This window comes from Poecile atricapillus, chromosome 14 (assembly GCF_030490865.1).
Source record: "Poecile atricapillus isolate bPoeAtr1 chromosome 14, bPoeAtr1.hap1, whole genome shotgun sequence".
NCBI classification, from domain to species: Eukaryota; Metazoa; Chordata; class Aves; order Passeriformes; family Paridae; genus Poecile; species Poecile atricapillus.
This window is the reverse complement of record NC_081262.1, coordinates 15944428-15962007: the sequence shown is the minus strand read 5'-3', so window position 1 is coordinate 15962007 and position 17580 is coordinate 15944428. Positions and strand designations below refer to the sequence as shown.

General features: G+C 54.6%; 1 protein-coding gene across 7 annotated transcripts in view; it reads left to right on the top strand.

Moving 5' to 3' along the window:
* PKD1 (polycystin 1, transient receptor potential channel interacting) overlaps positions 1-17580 on the top strand; it is an 81166-nt gene that overhangs the window by 41890 nt on the left and 21696 nt on the right. For 5 of the 7 annotated variants that reach the window (XR_009278767.1, XR_009278765.1, XR_009278766.1 and 2 more), the window contains exons 7-19: positions 749-963; positions 1827-1939; positions 2020-2146; positions 3009-3286; positions 3805-4530; positions 5551-5682; positions 7066-7241; positions 7625-7758; positions 8303-11925; positions 12809-12958; positions 14405-14548; positions 15409-15688; positions 17053-17269. Coding sequence is in view for 4 of the 7 variants with exons in the window: in XM_058849759.1 (XP_058705742.1) it covers positions 749-963; positions 1827-1939; positions 2020-2146; positions 3009-3286; positions 3805-4530; positions 5551-5682; positions 7066-7241; positions 7625-7758; positions 8303-11925; positions 12809-12958; positions 14405-14548; positions 15409-15688; positions 17053-17269 (6315 nt within the window). In the remaining 3 variants the exon portion in view is untranslated. The remainder of the gene's footprint in view (positions 1-748; positions 964-1826; positions 1940-2019; positions 2147-3008; positions 3287-3804; positions 4531-5550; positions 5683-7065; positions 7242-7624; positions 7759-8302; positions 11926-12808; positions 12959-14404; positions 14549-15408; positions 15689-17052; positions 17270-17580) is intronic. The other 2 variants (XM_058849757.1, XM_058849760.1) reach the window with 2 other exon arrangements.

Here is a 17580-nt window from a genome sequence, read left to right as displayed (position 1 = left end):
GAGCTCCCAGACCTGGCACTGCTGAGCTTTAATCCTGCACAGGTGCCAGTCCCACCTGTGGTGGAGAATTGCCTGCTGGTAAATCCCACAGGTCTGCACAGGAAGAGCACAAGTTTTCTAAGGGATTCAGCTTTCCCAGACAGTTCTGTGTGACCAGATCCTTCCTCTTGGGTCATGACTCAAAGCAGGCTTGGCAGAGTCTGGGAGGGTCATTTGGTGACAGAGTGCTCTGCTCGGAGCAGGGTGAGGCTCAAGTCACCCTGCTGGTCACAGAATCATGGAATCATGGAATGGTTTGGGTTGGGAGGGGTCTTAAAACATCCAGTGCCACCCCCTGTCATGGGCAGGGACACCTTCCACTATCCCAGGAGCTCCCAGCCCTGTCCAGCCTGGCCTTGGACACTTCCAGGGATCCAGGGGCAGCCACAGCTGCTCTGGGCACCTGTGCCAGGGCCTGCCCACCCTCACCAGGCTCTTGGGACAGAGGTGGGAAGGCTGGAGGAGAGTGGTGCTGGGCTGGGCTGGGCTGTGGAGGGTTCCTGAGGTTCTGGTGGTAGAGTGGATACTGAAACCCTCCAGTAATTAAAAGACTCCATGAAATGCAGCCCATGACACCCCAATGGAGCTGTTGTTGGTATTTTTAGAGAGAACCATAGATGGCAGCTCTCCCAGCTCTTTCTAATACTCATGATTTCCTGAAATCCCCCCTCCCCCTTCTTTTTCCTTTTTTTTTTTTTTTCTCTTGCAGGAGCCTCGATGTCTGGATTGGATTCAATGATTTTGCAAGCTCTGGAGCGCAGCAGAGAGGGGAAGGATTTAATCTGGAGAGCTGTCAGAACTGGCTGCCAGGAGAACCCCATCCCTCCAACGCTGACCACTGCGTGCGGATGGGCCCGACGGGCCAGTGCAACACGGACCTGTGCATGGCCAAGCACAGCTACGTCTGCGAGTACAAGCCACCAGGTGGGCTCTGCTGGCCCCCAGAGTGGCCAGTGTCCCCTCACTGCCATGGAAAAAGAAGGATGCATCACCACAAAATGAGTGTGACTTGCAGCAATATTCCCAAACCCAGCTTCAGCCCAAAAGGAAGAGTTTGGCTTATGCCAGTCCTTGCCACGAGCAGGAGAGAGAGGAGCAAAGTTCTGAGGCAAAGCACTGGAAAGGGCTTTTCCTTCTTATCTGGGCAATCTCTGCTGCTGCAGGGATCTGATGGTGCTGCCTCGGTGTCCTTCACTGTCTGTTTTAGGAGATGTTGGGCTTGCTCAGAAGTTGATTAGGTGAGGTGTGATGTGCTGTGCAGGCAGTTATGCAGCTTCCCAAATCTTCCACAGTGGTGTAGGAATTAAGAAGGGACATGAAACAGGGGAGAAGATTCATGTAAGAAGGAGAAGCCATGGCCAGAGAGGGCTCTGGCCTGGTCAGAGGGGCAGCAGCAGCTGCCCAGTCCCCAGAGAGCCACCAGTGTTCGCCACTGCTGGAAACCAGCTGGTTGTGGCCACATTTCCCAAGAAGTCCAGGGGCACAGGGAGGATGAGGAGGTGCACCTGGTGCTCAGAAATTTCAAGCAAATCATTAGTTGTTGGAAGGGAGAATTACTTAACGTGGTTCCTAGAAGTCAAAACTGCTGAACATTGCAAAAGAAAATGTTGTTTGTGCTGGATGAGAAAGAAATCAAGACACCTGTGAGGAGAAGGAAGGTGCAGGGTTATGGAGCTGCTGCTCTCCTGAGTGGTCCAAGCCCTGCTGCAGCTTCACAGGGTGGAGGGAATGGCCTCAAGCCCTGCTGAGTCTCATGGGCTTTGTTCCAACATTTCCTTTGCAAACAGGAGTTCTCCTAAACGCCGAAAACTTCTTTGAGGGAGACGCTGAGTTCGCCACACACGAGGCCGTGAGGAACGTGAGCGAGGCTGTGCCTGCAGATCCGTGGAAGGCTGAGGAGGTGAGGGGTGTTTGCTCATCCTTCTGCTGCCCAGGGATCCCTGGGGACACAGGCAGCTGAGAGCTGTGCGTGTTCTGCAGGTGCTGGAGTTCCCGGAGCTGGCGTTCAGGCACGAGGGGTTTCTGGCTGCCCTGGAGTTTGTGACACAGGAGCTGGACCAGCCCGTCCAAGTGAGGTTCCAGGTGTACAGACTGCTGCCTGGAGAAGGTGAGGCTTCTCCTCAGCGCCTGTGGGATTGTTGGAGGTGACACCATCAAACTGGGGCTGGCCTTGTGGCCCCTCTGACCCTTTAAAGGCTCAGAGATTTGGTTCTGTTTTTTGAGGAGATCAAAGTGCAGGATCCATAGCCTTGGGGAAGTGGTTGTCCTGGAGAAAATAATAGAGGGAGAAACCTCTCTCTCAATGCATGAGGAGAATGTGAGTGTGAGGACCATGTGGAGAAGCTCATTAATCTTCTGAGCTGTGCTTTTTACTTTGTGTAGACACATGTCAAATGGGAATGTGTTCTGGTCCATCTGGCCCCATGGGTTAACAAGGAAGAACATTTTCCCGAGCCCATTTCTTCCTGATGGATGAGATAATCTAAAAAGCCTTTTATTCCTTGGACAACAGCTCAACAGTCACAGTTTTGGCAACAATTAATTCTACAGCAGAATGTTTGTTGTAGCCGTGGGGTTGGCTGGTTACAAAAGGATCTTTTTTGACACTGACAAGCTGATACTTTGACATGGAAACATTAACTTCAGAAAAGTTGCTTAATGTGTTTTCAATGTCAAGGCCAGCTCTTGCTTTCACTTGGACTCGCTTTTGCTGGAGCACAGATCCTTTCAGAGTGCAAATTGGTACGTTCTCCCTGGAAAAGAGACAACTTTGGGCTTAATGATCTTGGTGGATTTTTCCAGTAAAACAGGACATTTATGTAGCAGTAGGATGTGCTGCCGTTGCAGCTTTTACTAAGAGTGGAGCTATCATCAGAAGGGGAAAAACTGGTGAATTTGGAGCAGAGAAGTGCACTAGCAGTGTTACTCCTCAGCGTGGAGATCACTGATTTCTCTTTCACTTCTTCCAGACTACCAGGAGGAAAACAACGCTACAGAACCGTTCCCCAGCGCTCAGGATGACGGGAACTGGACGCTGCTGGAATGTCCTCCTGGTTTCCAGTGGTGTCCTTTGACGAATTTGTGCTCATCCCAAAACGACTGCTGCAATGGGACCGAGTGTGCCAACAGTTCCTTTGGCAGCAGCCCTGCCCCCGGGTCCCTGCAGCCCAATGACAGCCAGCCTAGCTATGAACTCCTCAAGGAGTTCCTCTTCTCGGTACCAGCTGGCCCCTCTTCCCAGTATCAGGTCAGTGTTTGCTGCTCTGAGCAGTGGGGTGTTCTCCTGAGGGCTTTGGGTAACTTTGGGGTGTTCCCATGTGGCAGATGGAGCCACTGAAGTCCATTGGGATGAAAGGATGTGCCCAGTGTCACACAGGCCATGGGCTCCCTGCAGTCCTCCATGCCTGGGATAGTGGAAGGTGTCCCTGCCCACGGCAGGGGGTGGAACAAGGTGGGCTTTAAGGTCCCTTCCCACCCAAACCATTTTGTGTTTCCATGAAAAGGCCATGCAGATTCCATGGGCTATTCCTGTGGCATTAACACAGTGGAGATGGAACATAAAGCTGATTTCTCTGCCGGCACATTGGATTCAGAGAGGCCAAGGAGGGTGCAGTGCTGAAAGGTCTCCCCGTGCTGTGTTGGGATCTGCACCTTCTCTGTTGGTTCCCACCTGGCAGGAAATCCAGCATTTTGCCCAGGCAGGAGTTGGGTGCTGATCACTCTTAACGTGAGGCATTAATCCAAAACCATCTCCTGTCTCTGCAGGTGACGTTCAGAAAAGAAAACATCTTTGTCAGGGCTGGGGATGTTTTCAGCATCCAGCACAACGCAGCCTCGGGCTCGTTCCTCCAGTGCCACCCCGGTGCCACCTCCCTGGACAGAAGGAACTGGTCTGAGTGGGCACAGGGGCTGTCCCCCAGCTCCATAAGTTCCCCCAGGACAAACAGCAGCGTGTGCTCGCTCCGGGTGCGCTACACCGAGGAGCAGCTGGTGCCAGTGCTCAGCCCCCACAACGCGGGGCTGGAGCAGCCGGGGCACTACACGGTCCGAGCCGCCGTGGACAACGGCTTCTTCAGTGCCAACCTGTCCTGCAGCTTCCAGGTGACCTCCAGGGTGTCCGGCCTGCGTGTCCTCCACCCCGCCCCGCAGGGCTCCAGGGTGTACCTGCCCACCAACCACACCACACTGCTGCTCAAGCTCTCCTCGGGGCTCAACGCCACCGCCAGCCGGCTGGGGGACAACCACACCGTGCCCTTCGTGGCCACCTGCCCGGCTGCCCTGGCCCCGCTGTGTGTCAGGGACACCAATGACACCTGGTTTGCTGTGGTGCAGCTGGGCAGCCTCGGGGAGGGAGTCAGCACCCACGTGCTGCTTGCAGAGAACTCGGTGAGCTCCCAGAACATCACGGTCACGGTGAAGGTGGAGGAGCCCATCCGCGGGCTGAGGGCCACCCCCGACCCCGAGAGCAGAGTGCTGCTGAACACACGGGTGGTGAGTGCCTGCTGCTGCTCTGAAGCCGTCCCTCGTGGGTTTATAGCCCTCCCCTGTAGCTGTCAGGGTGTGGTTGGCTCGGGGAGAGGGGCAGGGGAGCGCTGCTTGCTGCTCAGCTGCCAGGCCGTGCTGCCCGCGCCGCTGCAGCCACAGCATGCAGCACCTGCACTGCTGCTCTCCTGCAGGAAGGCAGCTCAGCTGCTCGTCCCCCTGCACCCCTGAGGGAAGGCAGTGCCTCCTGTGAGGGAACACTGCCTGTGCAGTTCCCCAGACACCAGAGGTGTTAGGAAGGGGCACTGTTTACCTGGTTTTGCCTTGCCCAAGTAGTCGTTCCTTGAGGTGTTTAGATTTGCTCTGCTAAATCCTTTTATCAGCTGGCTGAAGCTGTAGAGATGTTTGACCCCTCCAAGTCTTGGAGTTTCTCTGGTGTTTGTAGTCTTGTTTTGTCCAGTCCCCCATGCCCAGAGCTACAGCAGGGAAGCTGCTCAGTAACTGCCCCAAATGCTCTGTACAAGCTCTGGCTGCTTCTGGCAGATCCTGTGCCTGCACCTCTCACCCTTCCTGCTGCCACAGGCTGCTCAGGAGGCACTGCTGGCGTGAGGAGAGACCTGCTCTGTCCAACCCCTTCAGTCTTTGGGTCAGGCACCATTCCTGGACGAGGGTCAGAGGCTCAGCTTACAGGTGCAGCTAAAGCCAGGCTGTTCCTGCAAAGATTTCAGAAGTTTTTTTAGTCAGCAAGAGGGACCTGATCACACGAGCAGAGTGCTGGGCTGTGGGAGCAGGGAGTGTGGGGTCTGCTCCCAGCTCTGCTGGGGATTTATGGGGTCAGGGTCTGCATTTCTACATCAGCAGCAGAGCCACAGATGATCTGTCACCTCTGTGCCATGATCTGAGGGCACTGCAGGTGTGGGAGCCTCCCAGTCTGGCTCTGCTCCCTCTCCAGTTCAGCTGGAGATCTCCTGGGAAGTGCTGGGCGTGCTTTTCTCTTGCACTAGTGTGAAATGTTCTCGTGCCTTTCAGAGCTACATCCCTGTGATGGAGGCTGGGTCAGATGTGACTTTCCGATGGACTGTAGATGATAAGCCATCTTTCACTTTTTACAATGTTGTCTTCAACGTTATCTACCAAAGCCCAGCTGTGTACAAGCTTTCGGTAAGCCAAGGCCTTTCCCATGACACCATCTCACCCCTGGGTTTCCATTTCATCCCACAAACTCCTCAGGAAAAGCAGCAGGGAGAGAAGGCAGAGTTGAGTTGAGGTTTTCACTGTGCTCGTTTGCTATTTCTCACTGACCTCTTGCAAATGCAAATGGTTTCTTCTACTTTTATATTACTGTTCCTCCTCTTTTCTCCAAGTTCCCCTTTCTGTTCATGGAGTGTCTGTGCTTCCCCCTCCTCCCCAGCAGGAATTAGCAGGGAGCCCCTGCTCTGGCAGGCAGGAAATCTGGATTCAGAGCCTGGCAGAGGCAGGATGCATCATAAGACTTCCATAGGCAGGACAAAGCTTCTCCCACGAGCTCCTGTGTTCTCTGTGCTGTTCTCTGGTGCAGCCTGGAGCGCTGGGTTTGCCATGGCCCCTGAAGGATGGAGCAGGATCTGGGCCAAGGGAGCTGTCTGTTGTGGAACAGGAGTTGATCTCTGGCCAGAACATCTTTGTGTGTCATGCCCTGCAGAGTCTGCTCTGGTCCAAGGTGCTGGATCTGCTCTCAGGGTGACTCTTGGCCTCCTGAGCAGACCCAGCTCAGCCCCCCAGCCACGCTCTCACTAATTTGCTTGGTGCAGCACTAATTGCTGGGTGCAGCACTAATTTGCTGGGTGCAGCACTGTGCTGAGGGCCTGGGCTGCTTTCACTTGCAGAGCTGCCAAGGTGCCGTTAGCCTGGGGGGCTCTGGCTTCAGTGCAGCACATCCACAGAAGCCCAGACATGAGCTGGGGTAGGAGGTCTGTTCCAGTGGGTTTGAAGGACCCCTCTGCCAGCAGCTCAGCTCTCCTGCAGGTGAGAAGGTGAAGGATGTTCTGTCAGTGTTACATGCCTAGAAAAATGTGAGGATTCTGCTCCACTTCTCTCATGTCTCTTCAGTCTCTTGCGTTCCTTTCCCTCCTCTGCCCAGCCTTGCTCTCCCTCTCTGTGCCCCCCACACCGGGATCCTGGAGCTGCACTTGGTTTTGTGAGCCTCTCCCATCCCTGCTCTGTGCTTGGAGCCACTTTTCTGCCACTCTCCTGGGGAAACTGGATGGCTCTTGTCCCCTTGGTGGCAGCAGGTGCCTGTGCTCAGCAGCTGGAGCTGCAGGGCACGTCAGAGCAGGAAAAGGGGCAGCTGGCAAGTTCAGAGCCTCAGGATGAGAAGCTCCTCTCCTTGTCCTCTTGCTGTAGCACCAGCCCTTCCTTGGACTGACTGTAGTGGTGAACATGTGGCCACTCTCTCTGCCCTGATCTGCTCCCCTGCCTGCTGGTGCTTCTGCAGTCCAGCAAAGCCCCACTCCAAGGGCAGCAAGGCCACCCCAGACCCATTCTTTGTCCCACTGTCCTTCCCAGCTCACTGCCTCCAACCACGTCAGCAACTTCACAGTCAACTACAACGTGACGGTGGAGATGATGAACAGGATGAGGAACCTGAGTGTGGCAGGTGCCCTGCAAGTGCTGCCCCAGAACAGCAGCGTGGATTTCAGCGCCAGGGTTCTCGTGGACTCGGCTGTGGAGGCTCTGTTCCTGTGAGTCCTTTGCTGCTTGCCCAAACTTAGGATCTTTCTGTGCATGTCTGACCTTGTCTGCTCAGTTTCTCTTTCCAGGGCCAGCTGGTCCATCTCAGCTGCTGTTTAGTTAATGTGAAACCCCTGTGAGTGGGGGGTCAGTCACACACCTGTAATTCAGGCTGAAATCCTTCTCATTTCAAGTGTTACAGCACTGCTTTAATTTGGGTTCTTCCTCTTCTTACCAGTGCTGTGCTTCTCTCAGCACAGCTGCTGCTTTGATACTTGGCATTCTGCTTCTCCTTTTTTTGGAGAACCCAGCCCTGACCTGAAAGACAAGCCAGAATTCCTCTGGGATTTCCATGATTCTCCTGTTGTGTAACATGGTTTGCCTGTTTCTCCAGGTGGGATTTTGGAGATGGTGTCCAGGAGACATACCTGTTCAAACCTCCCTACAACAAGTCTTTCCTTGTTCCTGATCCCAATGTGCACGAGGTTGTCATTGAGCACAATGTTTCACACATCTACCAAGACCCAGGTACGCTCAACAAGGTTCTTTGGGGAGGAAGGGGCTCAGGCATTTTTGGTATGAGGGGTGTACAAGGCACCTTCCAAAAAAAAAACCAGAGCTTGGAAATCATTGCCTGATTCCTGAGCAAACAGCTGGAGTGACTGGAAATCTCCAGCAGTTGCCATCCTCTCTAACTCTGCTTCCCTGGGAAGTTTGGCCACGCTGTAAGAAGCAGGTCCACCACTCTCAGCCCGTTTTTGGGCAGTCTCAGCAGAAGGACGAGGGGCAGGCGAGCACTGGGCTGGTGGGAGGGGTGGGCAGAAGGAAGGGACTGTTCTGTGGGTGAGGAGGAAGAAAATCTTTTTTCTCTACCTGTTAGACTGGCTCCTTTCTTATGTTTGGTCTCCATACACACGACCTGGTGTAATTCCTGGAGCAGGCCAGCCCTGAGTGTGCACAGCACAGGAGCAGAGTGTCCCCTGCAGCCCCTGTCACAACCCCACCACAGCACTGAGAAGCTGTTGACAGGCGTGTCCTCACCCTGCCCTTGTTCTGCTCTCTCCCAACGCAGGAGAATATGCCCTGATGGTTGTTGTGTCCAACCAGTACGAGAACCTCACCCACCTGAGCCCGGTTCACGTTCACAGTTACCTGACTGACGTGAAGGTGGAGGCAGAGGAGGATGTTTTGGTCGTGGGCCGGCCGGTCACCTTCCGAGCCACTGCCCTGCCCTCCCCGTACGGCGTCACGTTCACCTGGGACTTTGGGGACGGCTCCTCCCTGCTCACAGAGATCCAGCCCACAGCCACCTACAGCTACCCCCACAGAGGGGTGTACAACGTCACCGTGACAGCCAACAACACCGTGAGCAGCGTGGAGAGCGTGGAGTGCTACCAGGTGTTCGAGGAGATCACGGGGCTCCGCGTTTCCGCGGACCAGGCCGCAGAGCAGGGAGCGCCTGTCACCATCAACGCGTCCGTGCAGACTGGGGACAGCATCACCTGGACATTCGACATGGGGGACGGGACGGTGCTGAGGAGCCAGGTGCCAGTGGTGGAACACGTGTACATAAAGGACATCAACTGCACCGTGAACGTGACAGCTGTGAATCCTGTCAACTCTGTCTCCCAGGCGGTTCCTGTGCGGATATTTGTCCTGGAAGTACTCAAAATAGAGCCTGCTTCTTGCATCCTGGAGCACCCGGACGTGCAGCTCACCGCCTACGTGACGGGGAATCCTGAGGAGTACGTCTTTGACTGGACTTTTGGAGATGGCTCATCCAATGTCACCGTCAGCGGGGACCCTGTGGTGATGCACAACTTCACCCGGAGCGGGACATTCCTGCTCTCCCTGACGGTCTCCAGCAGCTTTAACAAGGCTCATTATTTCACCAGTGTCTGTGTGGAGCCGGAGATCCTCAACGTCACCCTCCTCCCTTCCAAACGCTTCGTGAGGCTCGGGGAAGAGACCTCCTTCCAGGTCAGTGCTGTGCCTCCCTACCAGTACCGCTACCGCTGGGACTTCGGCAACAACGAGTCCACCAGGTCGAGTGGGACTGAGGTGACCTACACCTACAAACACACCGGGGTCTTCCTGGTCACAGTGACCGTCTCCAACAACGTCTCCTTCAACAACGACACGGCGTTTGTGGAGGTCCAGGAGCCAGTTGGGGTAGCAAAGATTGAGTATAACGGGACAGATGTTCTGGAGCTGAACCAGATCTACCTGTTCTCTGCCAGCATGAATGGAACCAAAGTGAGTTACTGCTGGGACTTTGGGGATGGCACTGTCCAGCCTGGGCAAGCAGCCACCCATTCCTACAACAGCACAGGCCAGTACAGCATTACGGTGATGGGGCAGAACGATGTGAGCTCCAACGAGACCACCATCGACATCACCGTGAAGCGGCGGCTCTCGGGCCTGATGGTCAATGCCAGCAGGACGGTGGTGCCGTTGAACGGCTCGGTGAGCTTTGTGGCCACCCTGCTGGCTGGCACCGCCATCCGCTACTCGTGGATCCTCTGTGATCGCTGCACTCCCATCCAGGGCTCCTCCACCATTTCCTACACCTTCCGCTCCGTGGGCACCTTCAACGTCATCGTGACGGCCGAGAACAAGATCAGCTCGCTGCAGGACAGCATCTACGTCTACGTGCTGGAGCAGATTGAGGGCCTGCAGGTGGCCAGCACTGACCTGGTGGAGGACATGTATTTCCCAACCAACAAAACACTCCATTTGCAGGCCGTGGTGAGAGAGGGCACAAACATCTCCTATGGCTGGGTGGTCCAACGAGACGGCAACGCTGTGCAGACCTTCACTGGGAAAACCTTCCCCTTGAGCATCCTGGAAGCTGGGAACTACACTGTCCACCTGAAGGCCACCAACATGCTGGGCTGTGCCACTGCTAACAGGACGCTGGAGTTCATTGAGAGCCTCGGTGTCCTAAAGCCCTACGCCTTCCCCAACCCAGCCGCTGTTAATGCCTCTGTGAACATAAGTGCCACCATAACCGGTGGCACTGGTGTCACGTATGTGTGGTACCTGGAGGATGGCTCCTCCCCTGTCACCTCTGAACCCTTTATTATACACTCCTTCCAAAGCCCTGGGATGATTGAGGTCATTGTTGGAGCAGAAAACAAGCTGAATTCAACCAATGCCACTGTTTCTGTCTGTGTGGAGGAGGTCATCGAGGGGCTGAGTATAGGGACAGCAGAGCTGGACTGTAGGTACGTCTCCTCAGGCTCCACAGTGGTCTTTGAGGGGGAGCTGCAGAGGGGGACTGAAGTGAGCTGGCTGTGGGAGGTGCCAAATGGCACACTGAGCGGCCAGTCCGTGGCAGTCACGTTCCCCACGGCAGGGTTGTACACGGTCCATCTGAACGCGTCCAACGACATCAGCTGGGCTCTGGCCAGCAGGAACATCTCGGTGCTGGACAGGATTCAAGGTCTGGAAGTTGTCGCCAGCAAGAAGGTGGTGGAGCCGGGGGAGCAGGTCACCTTTGAGATCAGGATGGTGTCAGGTACCTCTGTGAGTTACCTGGTGAGCATCAGTGGGGACTACTCGGTGGTGCTCAACAGCTCCAGGTACACCCATGAGTTCACCAAGAGCGGTGATTATCTGGTGACCGTGACCGTGCGGAACCAGATCAGCATTGCCCACGCCCAGGTGCTCATCTCTGTGCTGGAGCCCATCCAGGAGGTCAGGCTCCTCAACTGCTGCGAGGAGGGCATTGCCACGGGCACGGAGAAGAGCTTCAGTGCCCGCGTGGGCAGCGGCTCCCGCGTGTCCTTCTCCTGGCAGTTCTGCCTGTGGAAAGAGCGAGGCAGGTCCGTGGTTGCTGCATCAGGAGAGAGAGTTTCCTACGCTCCAGAAGCTGCAGGGCTGCTGGAGATCCACCTCACTGCCTTCAATGACTTGGGAAGTGTCAACATCACCAGAACCATCCAGGTGCAGGACCCCATAGTCCAGGTGTCCCTCAGTGCCACCAATGCCTTTGTCAACAGGACGGCGCTGTTTGAAGCCGCGGTGGTGCCCAGCAGCAGGAGCGTTGAGTTCTTGTGGAGCTTTGGGGATGGCTCTTCCACTCAAACCACCAGGGTTGCAGTGGCCAACTATTCTTACCTGAGCCCCGGGGATTACCTGGTGGAGGTGAATGCCACCAATCTCATCAGCTTCTTCATAGCCCAGCTCACTGTCACCGTCAAAGTCCTGGAGTGCGAGGAGCCCGAGGTGGAGCTGGCCCTGCCACCCCAGGTGGTCATGAAGAGATCCCAGAGGAACTACCTGGAGGCACAGATTGACCTCCGAGGATGCATCAAGTACCAGACAGAGCACCTGTGGGAGATCTACCGAGCACCCAGCTGCATGAACTTGGATGACTCCAGCAGGATCCGGCTGCCGAACGTCGACGTGAACAGGCCCCAGCTGGTTATCCCGAAGCTCGGCCTGGAAGTTGGGAACTATTGTTTCATGTTTATTGTCTCCTTTGGAGACACCCCGCTGTCCAAAAGCATCTTTGCCAATGTGACTGTGATCCCCAGCAAGCTGGTCCCAATCATCGATGGGGGGTCGTACCGTGTATGGTCCAACACTCAGGACTTGGTCTTGGATGGGGAGAAATCCTACGACCCCAACTTGGATGATGGGGAACAGACCCCGTTGTTGTACGAGTGGTCCTGCACATCCTCCTCCAAGGTAAGAGCAGCCTTGCACAGCCAGAGTGGCCATTTGGGAGCTCCAGCTCTACCAGAGACATGTCTGGGGTGAAACGGTGTCGAGGGAAGCTTTTGAGAGCATCTTTAAGAGAGCTGCTCTGGAAGGAGGCTTGCAAAGGTTCAGCTCCCAGCCCAGGATGTGGCACAGAACGTGGTGTGAGGTGTGCTGCAGTGTCCCTGGGCTGGCTCTGGGAGGGAGGCATTGGCATTGCTGCTGCCCTGGCACTTGGCCTCTGGCTCCCGGTGTCAGGGCTCTGTCCCTCTCCCACTGACAGTTAAATGTCTCCAGTGCCATCAGGGGACAGAGTTAGACTTTGGAGAGGTCAAGTGACTGCAGTTTGTGGTCACTAGCAGGTCACTGTCCTCACGAGCTGAAGTGATCTGACCCTGCACTGCAGGAAGGGCAGAGAACACTGCCTGGCAAATCCTGATGGGAATCAGCATTTCTGATTGAATGTGGAACTCTTTTGCTTGTACAATGTCATGTTTTGTAGCTTTGTCTCAAAATAGCAAATGTGAAGTGTGGGGGGATTGGACCTTTTGGTTTAATGGTTTAATTGGACTTCTTGGTTTTTGTGTTGCTTGGCAATGTTTATAAGGTACTTAATGAAGAATTAATTGCTGTAAACTACAAATTTGAAACTCAGATGAAATACATGAGTATTCCAAGGACTGTTTACTAACCTGAAGAATAGGATAATGTGTTTTATTGTCCACACACGCCCTGTTTCTCACCCCAGTGGTGGCACTGCACAGCAAGGTCTGTGACAGGGACTCTGTGTGGACCTGAATGTTTTGGCTGTGGACTAACCCGATGTGCACCCGTACCAAGGAGGGTTTGAAAGTTCTTTTCTCCTTGCAAGCAGAGCTCGGCTGCAGGGTGCTCTCTGAATTTCAGTGCCAAGGAAGGAATTGTCACAATTTCCAAAGCTCTATTAGAGGCAGATGTGGAGTACACGTTCGACCTCACCGTCAGGAAGGAAGGGATGAGTCCCGAGGCCACCAACCAAACCGTACGTACCACACACAGCTGTCACCTTCTCTGCTTGCCACAGCCACCTCTAAAACACAGAGTCATGGCATGCTTGGGTTGGGAGGACCTTAAAGATCACCCAGTGCCTCATCCTGCCATGGGCAGGGACACCTTCCACTGTCCCAGGGTGCTCCAAGCCCCATCCAGCCCAGCCCTGGGCACTGCCAGGGATCCAGGGGCAGCCACAGCTGCTCTGGGCACCCTGTGCCAGGGCCTGCCCACCCTCCCAGGGAAGAATTAGTCCCTTTTCCCAAGGAAGTTTCTATAGGAGAAAGGAAACTTCCTTTCCTGCTCTTTAGCAGTCCCAGCTGTTCACATGCCACAGGCTCTTCCCTCATTTTACCCAGAGGGCTTCCTACGAGCCAGGGCTCAATTTTACTGTCAGCAGTTCCTCTCTTCTCACCTTCCCAGCTCTTTTAGGGGAGGATTTCTTTCAGTGGATGTTGTTTACGTCCCACGAATCCCAAGGCCGAGCGCACCCGCACAGTTCATGTCAGGAACATCCATCGTGGTGCAGTTGGCAATGGGAGGTGGCCTCAGCCTGGAAGTGGAAACTCTTACAGCCTGGGTTTGAAACCAGAGCTGCAGGATGAAAAGAAAAAAATGAAATTGATAGTCTTTCAAGGACATTCCGTACTATCTGGTTTCCATGCAGGAGCGCAAAACAAAGCTTCCAGTGTCGCAGGAAATCTGCAAATGCTGCTGGGATGAATGGGGCTCCAGCGCAGGGCTGGGGAATATTTATCCCCTTTTAAGAGTCTGCCATGTTAAACAATGGCTTCATTACTGTCTTTGAATTCATAACACTCATTATGCCAGGGCAGAGGGCTCAGTCCAGTGCTGGACAAGCCCAGGGATTCCTCAGGGATTAAAGGAATTTAGACAGAGCGCAGGAGTCAGAGTTCAGCTGCTGTTGTGTCTGAGCCACCGGTGCCTCTAGAGCTCTGTGAGTGCTCTGCCAGGAAGGTGTGGTGGATGTCTGGAGATGTGCAGTTAGATTCCAGCTGAAAGCCTGGAACAACGTGCTGCTCCCTGGAAAAGGTGGTTCTTCCATCCCCACATGGCAGCACAAGCAGGGTTTGCTGGGAATTCAGCACCAGGGACCAGTGGGACTTTTCAGAAGTCATTTATGTTGTTAAAAAGTGTAAATAAATCAATCCAGAATGACCTAGATCGGTCCAGCTTGGTGTTGGATGGCTCTTGCAAACCTGTGACAAAACTGGGCAGTGTAAGAGCAGAGATGCAGCTTAAATCTGACCCCAAATCCTTTGGGAATCCCTTCCTTCTGTTTCCTAGCACAGATTGGGCTGATGCAGAGCAATTCCTCCCTGCAGCAGCAGGTGCTGGGGTGTTCTGTCCATCCTTACCCGTTAGGTGTGTGTGTGTTTGGTGTCAGACCTTCTGATGGAGCCCCTTGCCTTCCCAGGTGTTCATCAAGAGGGGAGGAGTCCCCATCGTGTCCCTGGAGTGCGTTTCCTGCAAGGCTCAGTCAGTCTACGAGGTCAGCAAGAGCTCCTACGTGTACCTGGAGGGCACCTGCCAGAACTGTCACAACGACTCCAAGCTTGGGGTAAAGTCACAAAGCTTTGCTGCACCTCTGGGGGCTCTGGGAGAAGGGGGCAGGGTGGAAAGGGAGAGAGAAGTGAAGCTCTGGACCTAAATTGCTATAAAGACAAGGAGGGGAAGCAATCCCTGGCCACAAGCAGCAGCAGGTGGGTCTGGCTGAGTCCTTGTGGGGTCATTTCTAAGCCAAAGCCATGAGTGGCCAGGTCTTTCCACACAAAAAGCCACTTTTTTTTTTTTCCTATAAGAGATCTGTAAAGTGTTTTTCTCCCTGCTGGTTGGCATTTTGCCCATCTTTCTGGTGGTTCGAGCAGAGGTGGTTCAGTCTCTCCTCTTGTGCCTTACTCTAATTCCAGCTTCCTCTGCAGCCTGTGGAGAGAAGCAGGTCTCAGAACTGGAAGTCCTGTTGCTCCCAGCATGTCCTTGCCTGGCATTTTCTGTCTGATTATCTCACTGTTTCTCCTGTTATCACAATTGTAGGTTTGTGCTATTAACAGTAACCACCCAGGCCACGTTCAGCTCGAGGCACATAAAACACGGTATCCCGTGGAGACTCCACCAGTCCTTCATTTATTTCCTGTGTTTTGTACTCTGTATTATGAAATATTCTGTTGGAGGGTGATGTAATCCCAGAAACTAAAGTAGATCTCACAGTGGAAATATTCCCACCAGACATTTTGGAAAGGTTCCAGTTCTTGTTGCTGTAGCACACAAGACTAAAGCTGAATTATCAACTGCAAATTTGGCAGACGCTCCCACTAGAAATCTGTTACTTTTTATAAAAGACTCAATTTGAAAACATTTTAAGGACATAACTTCAGCTTTAAACCAACCCTCTGGTGTCTTTTCCCCCGTCCATCCCTGCAGAGGTGGGCAGCTCACAGCTTTAAGAACAAGTCCCTCATCCTGGACAAAACGACCACGTCCACCGGCGACACGGGGATGAACCTGGTGCTGAGACAAGGAGCCCTGAGGGATGGCGAGGGCTACACCTTCACCCTGCACATCACAGACCTCACCACGGGGGAGGAAGGCTTTGCCTCCATCGACCTGCTGCCCAACCAGCCCCCCGTGGGGGGGTCCTGCCGCCTGTCCCCCGAGGGACCCCTCAGGGCGCTGGTGACCAAGGTGCACTTTGAGTGTGCAGGTGAGAGCACCTCCCTGCTCTTCACACAGATGTTCCCTTCACCCCAAGCTCCTGCCCCAGGGCTGGGCTCAGCAGTGGTTTGGACCATGAGCAGCTTTGTGTGCTGGAATTGTGGAGGTCTCAAACTCCTGGTAGCGGGGCAGGCAGGTTAAAAATTCCTGCCTCACCTAGGTGGATGGTGAGATCCAGGCCAGGCCAGTTCCTGTGGAAGGGACTGGGTATTTCAGTGCAGGAAAAAGAAGATGGTGCCCAAAACTGAGTCACAGTATGTGGGAAGAATCAAAAGACAAAGCAGTGGGGCCGTCTCTGCTGTGTGGGCTGGGTGTTCCCACCAGAGCCACCTTCCCAACCAGCTGCAGAGGCAGCAGCACTGAGCCCAGCTTTGGAAAAGTGGCCTGGCCCATGTCCCGTAGCCTTGGGCCAAGGGCTAAGTGCCTCTGGAAACCAGATTTCCCCAAATGCTCAGTGTTAGAGGTTAGAGCTGTTTGTGCACAGTGCCGGGAAGCCACGCTGGGAGGGGATGAATCCTGCTGCTTCCAGGGGGCTGGGCACCAAACTGGGGGAGCAGCAGAAACCTGTTCAGGGTGATGTGGTTGGAACTTTGGTGTGTTTTGGGCTATCCAGAATAGTGCTGGAATTGATTCCTCTATGGAATGGTGGGAATTTCAGCTCTTAGTGGTTGTTTTTAAGCTGAAGTGACAGACACAGGACACAGTGGCAGTGCCAGCACCTTCACTGGGACTCACTGAAGTGAACACACAGGGAATTTGCCCAGCTCCTGTGAAACTCCCCATAATTCCTGGAAGCTCCAAGGAAAGCTTTGTGCAGGTTTTATCCTGGACCCAATTATTCCTGAGATGCTGAACTGCCGGAGGGCTGAGCCTCTGTCTAAAGTCAGGCTTTGCAGGGCTTGTACAGAAGCTGTGGCTTTTGTCAGTGCTGTTCCCAGTCCCAGCACAGTTATTTATATTTTTATTTTGATCATGAATTTTTCATAATCCCTTTAAATCCAAAACAGATCCCAAACACCCAAGGAGAAACCCCTAAACATCACAAAAATTCAGAGAGAACGAAGGCACCCATCCAGCCTGATGGAGTCATTGAGCTGTCCTCATTCTGGGGACAGTCTGCCAGACCCTTGCTGGTCCAGAGAGCCATCAGAGAACCCTGGAATGGTTTGGGTTGGAAGTGTCTTCAAAGATCTTGTCCCCCACACTAGTCCAGGCTGCTCCAAACCCCATCCACGCCGAAGGGCTGAGCAGGATGGGGCAGCCCAGGGGAGGGAAGGGGCAGTGCCAGCTCCTTTGGGGTGGTGTCTGTGGCTGCCCACGGCCCCGTCAGAGCCCGCTGGGGTTCCCTTGCAGGCTGGCAGGACACAGAGGACACGGAGGGGCCGCTGGTGTACATCCTGCTGGCCTCACGCCACCGCCCCGGCCACTTCCACGAGTTCTGCGTGTACAAGGGCAGCCGGGCCGAGCACGGCGCCTTCCTGCCCCCCGGCTTCCACGAGAGCGGCTTCCAGGTGTCCGTGGCCGTGCTGGTGCAGGACCAGCTGGGAGCCACCGTGGTGGCTGTCAACAGGTAAGGAGTGGCTGGCAGGCTGGGCTGGCCCTCAGCCTCAGCTCCCACATGCCAGGCTGGTGGCTGGGGGTCCCTGCCCTGCTCCTGGGTGAGGGGATTGCCTCCTGGCCATGGCAGGAAAGGGAGGGGAGGCTCAGCAGAAGTGCTCACAGAGAATCCCAGGCTTTGTGGATCGTTGCTTGAGGGGGAGGTTTTCCCAGGAGTTTCACTGCTTGCATAGAATCATGGAATTGTTAAGTGGGAAAAGACTGCTGGGATCATGGAGGTCCAGGGCTGGGCCAGTGAGGAGCCAGGCTGCAGATCCGTGGTGT